This window comes from Trypanosoma cruzi, genomic scaffold (assembly GCF_000209065.1).
Source record: "Trypanosoma cruzi strain CL Brener 1047053517187 genomic scaffold, whole genome shotgun sequence".
In the NCBI taxonomy this organism is placed as follows: Eukaryota; Euglenozoa; class Kinetoplastea; order Trypanosomatida; family Trypanosomatidae; genus Trypanosoma; species Trypanosoma cruzi.
The window spans coordinates 98,838-107,990 of NW_001849503.1; the positions used below are offsets into that span (position 1 = coordinate 98,838).

Sequence of the window (9,153 nt, forward strand, 5' to 3'; positions counted from 1 at the left end):
GTGTGTGTGTGTGATACGGCGCAATATAAAAATAGGCAGGGGAGGGGGAAAATTCAGCAGGAGGGCGTCTTTTTTGTTTTTGTTTTTGTTTTTTGCTTTCTCTCAAGTTACTGTTCTTCTGTTTCTCCCTCCCCCTCTCCCCCTCCCTCTCTCTCTCTCTCTGTGTGTGTGTGTGCAGAGGGGGGGGGGGGGGGGGATTGAGGGGGGAACGAGAGAAGAAGAGAAATATTGAGGTCTTTGATTAGTGGAGAAGATATTTATTTATTTATTTATTTATATGCGTGTGCCCCCTGCTGCATGTGTGAGGGTAACTTTTCTTTTCTTTTCTTTTCTTTTTGATTTTTTGATCTTTGCTCGTTACTAATGTACGAAATTCTTATTTTTCTTTTCATCTCCCCCCCTTTTCATGTTTATTTCCAGATGTAAGTGTTTGGAGGGTCGGTGGGTGACTCCGTTCGCCGTGCGCACCATTTCTTCTTTTTGTTTTTGTTTTCTTTTTTTTTGTTTTGTTTTTCATCATGAAACGCTGTTTTTTTTTTTTTCCTGTTTTTTTGTTTTCATTTTTTTATGCGCGGTTTGTCTTTTGATTGTTTTTTTTTTGCTTTTTTTGACGTCTTCTTTTGTGTTCTCTTGTATGTTTTTTGCGGGTTTTGTTGTTGTTTTTTTGTTTGCTTGTTTTATTTGTGAAGGCGTGCACGTGCATTTGCTGAGGGACGGCTGGTGTTTTTCACCCCCTCCCTGACTCCGCAGTCTTCAGTGTTTGTTTTTTCTTTTTTTTTTTTTTTTTGCCTGTGGATCCGTGTCTTCCTCCATGATGTTGTCTGTCTGCAATGTAAGCGTGTGGGCACGACTTTTGCCTCCGTGCACCACTCTTTGCGGGTGACTGTGGCTGGGCAGTAGTTGCGTGGCATGTCGCCCAAGTACTGTTGTTTCTCTTGTTTTTATCCCGTCTTTCTTCAGGGCGCCCGGGAGGGGGGTAAAGGGGAGAGGGGAATGCAAAGAGGAACGGAATGGAGGTGAGTGGGAGGGTGCGGGGAGAATTAAATTAAGTGACATTATTTTTCCCGTTGTGATTTTTGTTTTCCCTCTCTCTCTCTCTGTGAGTGAGTGTGTGTGTGTCTATGTCTTTCTCTTTATTTTTTGTTTGTCTCCTTTTGCCGAGACGCAGACGGCCTTTATTGTACATGTATATATATATATACGTCTGCGCCGCTTTTACCCGATGGATCTACCGCTTTCTCTTCCGTATTTTATTCTCTTCTCTTCCCACTTCCCTAGCACTCCTACCGGCAGGTGTGTACGCTGCAACGCTACAGGTCAAATAGCTTTTTGTTGTTTTAGTTGTTTTAGTTGTTGTTCGTTTCTTTTTTTTTTTCTTTTTTCCCGGACGCCTTTGTGAGTTGCAAATGTTTTACTCCGGCTGGCAATTTCCCACGCCGCAGCGCATCGTTGCGAGCGACAGCCAGCAGGATGCCAATTATTTCATTCAGGAGACGTGCAGCCCCGGCATCTGTCTCATCCACTTTCTCTCCACAAGCATGCGGCCTGGCGTTTCTGCGTCCGCCGCTGCCGCCGCTGCATCCGCGGCCTCTCGAAGGGAGAACAATGGGCGCATCCACCTGAAGAGTGATGTTCCGATTCACCCGTACAGTGGCGTGTTTTACTTCGAGGTGGAGGTTCGGTCCATCGCGACGGCAGGCAGAAACGGCCGCAACTCTGTTATGAGCTTGAGCGAGCCCGAACTCGTCATTGGTATCTGCCGCGAATCGCTTCCTCAGCACGCGCTGCCAGGTGAAGAGGCGTGGAGCATCGGTCTTTTTACTGCCCAGCGCATGGCGTATATAAACGGCAAGGGCGAAGGCGAAGCTGTGCGCTTCCCCACCGGCGCACGTCAACGCAACAGCAGCACCGCAGCAGGGAACTCAGATGATTATCGTGCAAGAGGGATGAAAGTTGGGGACACAGTTGGATGTATTGTAAACCTCATGGACGGCACAGTACGCTTTACCTTCAATGGTGAGCTTCTGGACGTCGTGGGCACACTGAGTCGACGAATGCCACGGCACGGCTACTACCCCGCCGTGGGCATGTTTCGACTTCTTCCTGCAGTTTCATTGAGAGTTGTGTTTCCGCCGTTGGGTAGGGCGGCGTCTATACTGCGGCCTCCCATGAAGGAAAAGGTCCCGCCACCACCACCACCGCCGCCACCGCCACCACCAGCTGCTGCTGCTGCTGCTGCAGTCACAACAATAACAACAGCTACAGCCGCAACCACCGCGGCGGTGCCGGAGTCGGGAACTGTTGCTGCTGCTGCTGCTGCGGCGGTGGCGGCTGGTGGTGTGACTACTGCGTTTTCTCCTCAACAGGAAATGAGGACGACGGCGGCCGGGTATTTTGTTTTTAATATGGACAAGTACTGTGAGAGCATTGCAGAGGAGTTGGTTCGACTGCACCAGAAAAAGACGGCGGCCGATCTGGAAAACGAGCGCGAGGAGGACAGCACTTGTTCTTGTCGTGATGCAAATATTATGGCAGCCATCAGAAAACACTTGGCAGCACGGGGGATGACAAAGGCGTTGTCCGCTTTTGAGAAGGAGCGAGAAGAGTTGCAGTGCGCTACTGCCGCCACCCGCGTCTCCTCTCCCCTTCAGGAAGGAATGGGATCGCAGAGTGCGGAAGAGACACATGCCACACGAGGGGAAGACAACTCAAAGAAAAGTTCAAGAGGCGCCCTTCCCGGTGGTAGCGGCAGCTCACTAAACAAAATAAGCAGCAAATTAGTGGAAGAAGAATGCCAAGGCATCTCCTACAGCCTTCATATCCAACAGCTGCGAGAAGACATTGGTCGTGGGGATATGATCTCCGGCACGCAGCGTATTCTTGCCGCCGGTGTCATCTCCCCCACAACGCGCGAAAAAATTGCTTCTGTGACTGAGGACGTTAATTTGCTGCCCAACGACTTTTGGGGCATTATTTTCTTTGCGCAGCGTAGGGACATCCTCTTCTTGCTGCGTGCAGCACATTTAGTGGAGGTGACTCTGGACGCCATGGAGAAGGGACTTGGTGCGCTGCTTTCTCGCCTTATTGGAATGGAGGAACCAAACAGGGGCGCAACGGGCGACAGCACGGGAGCGACATCCGTGAAGACGCCTATTACGACTGCGGAGCTAATGAGGCTTGCGCTTCACATCCTCCTTGAGCCATTTGAAGAGGTCTCGGCGGCCGCCAGGCACCATCAACGTGCCTCCTCTGTGGGGGCGCGGACAGGGGACGCAGCCGCCTTTGGAATGCTCGACGAAACCCTTGCAAAGGGAGAGTCCAAATGGCCGTGCGATGACCTCGCAGCACATCTCTTTTTCACAGGGGACAAGACATTATGGTCCGGACCAGAGGCACCGGTCACGCTGTTGGTGCGCCGAAGTGTCCCGAACATGCCACCACCCAAGCCAAAACACCAACGGCAAATTGTTGAAACACTCTCCATGTTGTTGTCTCATCAACGTGCTGTATGCGCCCGGGAAGAGGAGCAGCAGTATGCAAATGAGAACCGTACGTGGGTAGAAAGCTGGCTGCTGCTTGTAAAAGACGCTAAGATTCAATATCGTGCCCGTTGTTGGTGTCTTCTTCTTCATGCCATCGAGGATTTCAATGGTGCCTTGGAGTATCGACTTCTTGTCTGGCAACGTAGGCACGAGGAGGAGATGCGGGAAGCTGAAAAGGGAGGCGGCCTGGGCCGTCACGGTGCCACCACACATCATCGAGAAGGCGCTGGTAGGCGGCTATTCCCTTCACTACGGTCAGCATGGCGTCATGTGCATGCTGCGGCCGCGCTAGAGCCTTTGTTCAACATTGTAACAAAGGCCTTTAGTGACCGGCTTTATCGCGCATCCACGGCCGCACAACTTGCTACAATGGCAGCACAAAACGGTAGATCATCCACCTTTGAAAAGGGCCCGAAGAGGAACCTCTCCTTCCGATGTGATTTTATGAATAGTGAGGAGGATGAGGGACGATATGAACATGGCCCTCATACAGGTGAATTAGCATCAGAGTTCGGGAGTACCCTTACGGCAAGAAACAACAACAACAAAAACGAGTTGCTCAAGAAGAAGTCGTGCTACAATGATGATGTCCGCTTGAGCTTTCTTTATATGAAAAGTATATACAGGGCTGTTTTTGCCTAAAAGAAACCGGAGTTTTCTTGGCAATTACGTGCTTGGTCTTTTTGTTCGTGTGTTTGCTTTCTCTCTCTTTCTTTTTCTCTCTCGTCTTTTTGTTTGGTGATTTTGTTATTGTTTTGTCGCCGCGTTTTTTGTTTTTGTTTTTTCATGATTCAACCAAAGTATTTCTGGGCGTGTGCGTGTTGGATTTTTTTTCTTTTTTCTTTTTTTTTTTTTTTTTTTGTGTGTGGAGGGGAATTTGGTGCCTCGGCGTTGTTGTTTTTGCACCTTTCCCAAACTCCCCACTTTTTTGATGTTTTCTCCTTTTTTTTTTCCCTGCCGCACACACAGGGGGGAGTGAGGGGAGGGGACGGTCGTCCAGATGACTGGAGGCGGCGACCAGCAGCAAGGGGAGGAGACGGCAGATGACGGCATGGAGCGGAAGAGGTGTTCTTCACCGGCCGCTTCAGGCTTGTTTGACATGCCGAGGGATCCACCTGTGTATTATTCGCCAAACGGTGAGGAAATGACGCCAACACGCGGGGCAGATGCGAGAACTCACAGTTGTGCTGGAAACAGCTGCAGCGGGGGAGAGGGAGGGGGAAGAAACGCGTGGCAGCCGCCGAGACTGGAGGATTTTGCCGGCCCTTTCAGCGGTGTTTTTCCACCCGAGGCGGCCGTGAAAATGACGGACGTGGCTAACGACAACGACTGTCGCGGCAGTGACGAGGGGTCATTACTCGCCAGAGAAGTTCATGAAATGTTCACGGCATTGCCCGATGTGCCCGCCCCTGCCAGCAGCAAAGACGTCACGCAGCAGACTTTTGAGAGCGGCGTCGTGACGACGTCGAAGACGGGGTGCAGCCCCCGAGTGGAGCGAAAGGAATCATATGGGCTGCAGTTAAACACGGGTCCATCTTCGGAAACAAGTCGCGATCCCAATCAACAATTCCTGCGGCTGCTGAAGGGGCGTCAGCGACGTGAAGCGGGTCACACGTCGCCACGTTCATCCATTCCGAAACCAACGAGGAATCACCCTACTTGGCGGACCACCAACTCGAAAGGCAAAAGAAATCATCGGGAAGAAAAGGAGGGTGGCATGTCGCTCAATTTTCGTGTACCCACCTCTCGATCGCCACGGACCACCTCTTTTTCATTTGTTTTCCAGAAGGAGGCAAGGCGAAGGCGTCTAAACGATGAAATATTGCCGGACGGAGGGACCTATGCCAAATCCATTGAAGACCGACCAAAGCCAAGCGTCGCGGCATTAGCTGGAGACAGACAGCATGTCTCTTCAGCGCCAATGGAGCAAAGAGAGGCATCGTCACTTGTATCGGTGGTGGCTCATGTCATGGATGCCACACCAACATTGAAAACTTCCGCTGAAGAGGAACCGACAGCTCGGCTGGTGCCACCCATGCAAACACCCTTTTTTGCCTCCAGAAGCACCTTCATTTACGCCGATGGAAGACAAGAAAAGACGTTGCAGCTGCCCAAAAAGAAAACGGTCCAACATCCGGGCATAATTCTGGACGAAATCAGCACGTCGCCGTCAGAGCTTCTGGACGGCGCACTGAATTCGTCGTCCGTTTTTAACTATCCCATCGATTGGGGAAAGACTTCTATTGAAGAATCGCGTCCATTGCAAACGGAACGCCATCCCACAACAGGCATTTTGGATGCAACGGTGAAGGATAACCCAAGAAATCACACCGTCGTTGAAGATGAAAAAGAAGACGGGCAGCAAAATGATTCCTTTGCCTTTGAAGGCATGGGCTTCAACTCAATATTGCCAACGACACGCAGTCGATGGTCCAACAGTCCTGTCTATGAGATTGTGGCCCATGCCCCATCCACTCAGACCTCTACACGTGCGCCAAGTGTCATGAGTGTACTTCAAGCATTACCCGCAGCCCCTCCACCTGAGCAAGAGGAACAATTCTCGTTGTCATCGTGTACAGTGGAAGAGAAGGCGGCGGTGGCAGAAAATGCCACGGAGCCTGTGACATCTGTAGTGTCATACAAAGCACGTTTTAGCGGAAAAAATCGGAGCGAGACACGGCAAAAGGAGCGCCCTTTAACGTCAAGGTCTCAACGACCGCTCCCGGCGTCTTTAGGTTCATATGCTGAGATTAGGACCTCAGCGCGGCGATTTCATGCCGGAGCTGAAGCTAGGAGGGATGTGAAGGTTCGGCATCAAAACCGCCAATACCAACCCAAATTCCATCAGAAACGTCGTCCACATGGCAAGCGGGATGAAATGGAAAGGCCACCCCCATGGGAAATTGCAGCTCAGGTGAAGGCAATACGAGAGCGTGTGTGCCGTTTACGTGAAATGGGGATGCATCGCGAGGCAGAAGTTTTCTGGTATTTATGGCCAGAAGAGCGGCAGCTGTGGCACTCTCTTACGAACAAATTGACATTACTTCGTGGTCAGGCCGCAGAACTGACCAAACGGATTTCGGAATGGGAAATGGGGCATCCTGAAGATACATTGGCTAGAGTAGAGAAGAGGATTCAGCTGATCCAATTCAAGAAGCAATTTCTGCTGACGGAATGGGAAAAGGTCGAGGATCTCTCTTGGGAGTACCTCACGGCACAACTGTTGCAAGGTGCAAAGAAACCACTGAGGACTCTTATCATGCTACCCTCGCGGCAAAAGTTTTAGAGAGTGAGTGTGTTTTGTGTATTATCGTTTTGTGAAGATCCTTTTTTTTTTTTTTTTTTGCTTATTTGCTTTTTACTCTGTCTGTACGTGTACATTTTGTTTCAGTTATATTCCCTTTTCTTTTGGATGCGATGCATGTGAGTGTGAGATGGGGTTGTAGTGCAGCGGTTTGAAGGAATCGTGGGAATGGGATTTGGGAAACCCGCCTTCCTCCTTTGCCCTTGTGTCGTTTGAGCAATGAAAGGCTGTGGCATTGACAGGTGGCTCTCACAGCGTGATGCATGTCGTGAGGGAGTATTGGCACACGAGGTTTGGCTGTGAACGCATGTTGCGCCACAAAAGGAACCGAAGGAAATTTTCTTTTTTTTTTTTTTTTCTTTCTTTCTTGTTTTGGCGACGTTCAAAAGAAATGAGCGACGCTGCCGTCTTGGCGGAGAGCATTGGGGCAGCCCCATTGCCCGTCATTCAGTTGTCCGAAAGTCTCCTGAAATCGCTTCATATTCCTACCCAGCACACTTGTTTCTTGCGCCCCGTGTTTGCCTCTCACGTGAGTCGCCAGTCGTCTGCATTGTTCATCACAAGTTGGCTGCCACGTGTTCTTCTTGTCACGGAGTCCGGTCTACTGCTACTCATTGACCCCAGTGACGGGCGCGTCACACACGAGGCCTCTCTTCTCCTCTCCGGATCTCCGCCTGCAGCCGAGAATGAGCGTCTTGTGCACATTGTGATGCAGCAGGGGCAGCAAAGCAGGGATCGACCGAAAACAACTTTGTGGATGAAAATTGCTTTGGGCACGACGCTGTTTGCAGCCATTCTTCGTTTTAAAGGGGTGTTTCAAGGGACTCCAACGGAGCTGCTTCGGGTTATTCTGCACTTTGTACCTCAACGACATGTGTCAGTGCAACAGTACGTGCTGCCAGGACCACTGAACAATATTATTTCAAGTGGTCTTCGTAGCGTCTCCGTGAGGAATTACGATGAAGAAGATGATACGTCTCGTGGGATGTCGTCATCCCCCCGTGCCGCGAAGAGGCGTTATATGAAGTGGTTTGTTGTGGAGGAGTGGAAGCGGCACAAGACACTTCATGCTGAACTGGAGAAGCAACAGAAGGAAAAGAATGAGAATCTCGCGCCGCAGGAAGAGGAACAGGAAGTTGATTTCCCTCAAGAGACCGCTGAAGAGGACATGGTCCCAAACAATGATTTTGCCGCAGTGGAAGCCGCTCCGTCCGAAGAAGAAGAAATGAATGACGTGGATGAGATGAATGCTTTCGATCATGACAAGAAATCTCAGGGATTCTCAGTGGGCGAACAAAACAGCCTGCATGAGGCGATGGATGAGGCTGAGGATTATTATACAACGACGGCTCTCCTGCAGAGAGAAGATTTTCTGTCAGCCAACCTCGACGTGCGGCAGCCGCTACTGCAGAAGGAAGGGGAGTTGGAAGAAGAAGAAATGTTGGGCTTTGAATACAAACCCGCGGTTCCTCCGCCCTTTTTGTTGAATGAGACGGGCACAATGGGATATGGTGAGTTGCCGGGAAGAGCATCAGAAAATAGTTCGATGAGGTGGGAGGGAAAAAATGGCAATGAATGGACGTCGCTTTGGCGTGAGCTGAGGCCCAAAAACTCCGTGGACGTGTCATTGAATAAAAACGGAAGAGAAGGCGGGAGCTCCAGTGAAGAGCCGTGGAATCATGTGGATCACGCGCCGCCTAGGAAAGAGTCCGCACCCGAAGAGAAATGCGAGGCGCCGTCGTCGCAGACCGGTGCGGTCTGTACGGCAGGACCCGCTGACATAACAGAAAAGTCAAGGGAGGAAAACGAATGCTTGATTAATGCAGAGGACCCCATCACTGCGCTCGAAGCACTGGAGCTTCCTCCGCCACTCCCTGCCACGTCTTTTTTCCGGTTGGAGCAAAAAATGGATAACGACAATGCGCAAACAATTGTAGATGAGCAGAGCAACATGGAGGAGTTTCCACTCATCTGCAACAAAGTGGCCGAAGTGACGCCCCTGCAGGCCAACGGGGCCCACATCTTATCTTTGTATCCCCTGCAACGCCCTTTGGGGGATTATAAAAGGAAGGGCGCAGAAAGTTCTGATGAGGAACAGCTCTGGCAGCGGGTTTATCACGAAAATCTGGGAAGGAAAGCGGATTCCCGTGTTTGCCAACAGTCACCCATGGAAAAGTACGGCCGCGGCTCTGCACACGTGTCCAACTTAAGTGTAGACGCAAAAGTGCTTGGGGATATATAAACGTCTTGGGGAATGCCCGAGGTGATATCGAATATTGCGTTCTTTCCACAGGTTGTATTGAGCGA

General features: G+C 50.8%; 3 protein-coding genes across 3 annotated transcripts, besides 16 other annotated features; all 3 read left to right on the plus strand.

Moving 5' to 3' along the window:
- Nucleotides 1–9,153: a sequence feature (heterozygous, non-Esmeraldo-like haplotype).
- Nucleotides 71–93: a microsatellite.
- Nucleotides 124–162: a microsatellite.
- Nucleotides 255–277: a microsatellite.
- Nucleotides 312–336: a microsatellite.
- Nucleotides 471–514: a sequence feature (T-rich).
- Nucleotides 530–567: a sequence feature (T-rich).
- Nucleotides 575–685: a microsatellite.
- Nucleotides 760–787: a microsatellite.
- Nucleotides 1,327–1,381: a sequence feature (T-rich).
- On the plus strand, nucleotides 1,407–4,184 carry Tc00.1047053506915.10 (hypothetical protein, conserved; the record flags this gene model as incomplete). The annotated part of the gene is made up of 1 exon (XM_800755.1): nucleotides 1,407–4,184. One exon carries the CDS (start codon nucleotides 1,407–1,409, stop codon nucleotides 4,182–4,184), a length of 2,778 nt encoding a protein of 925 aa, XP_805848.1.
- Nucleotides 2,184–2,219: a microsatellite.
- Nucleotides 2,220–2,239: a microsatellite.
- Nucleotides 2,299–2,350: a microsatellite.
- Nucleotides 4,223–4,326: a sequence feature (T-rich).
- Nucleotides 4,369–4,403: a microsatellite.
- Tc00.1047053506915.20 (uncharacterized protein) lies at nucleotides 4,543–6,828 on the plus strand (the record flags this gene model as incomplete). The annotated part of the gene is made up of 1 exon (XM_800756.1): nucleotides 4,543–6,828. One exon carries the CDS (start codon nucleotides 4,543–4,545, stop codon nucleotides 6,826–6,828), a length of 2,286 nt encoding a protein of 761 aa, XP_805849.1.
- Nucleotides 7,184–7,220: a microsatellite.
- Tc00.1047053506915.30 (uncharacterized protein) lies at nucleotides 7,238–9,088 on the plus strand (the record flags this gene model as incomplete). The annotated part of the gene is made up of 1 exon (XM_800757.1): nucleotides 7,238–9,088. One exon carries the CDS (start codon nucleotides 7,238–7,240, stop codon nucleotides 9,086–9,088), a length of 1,851 nt encoding a protein of 616 aa, XP_805850.1.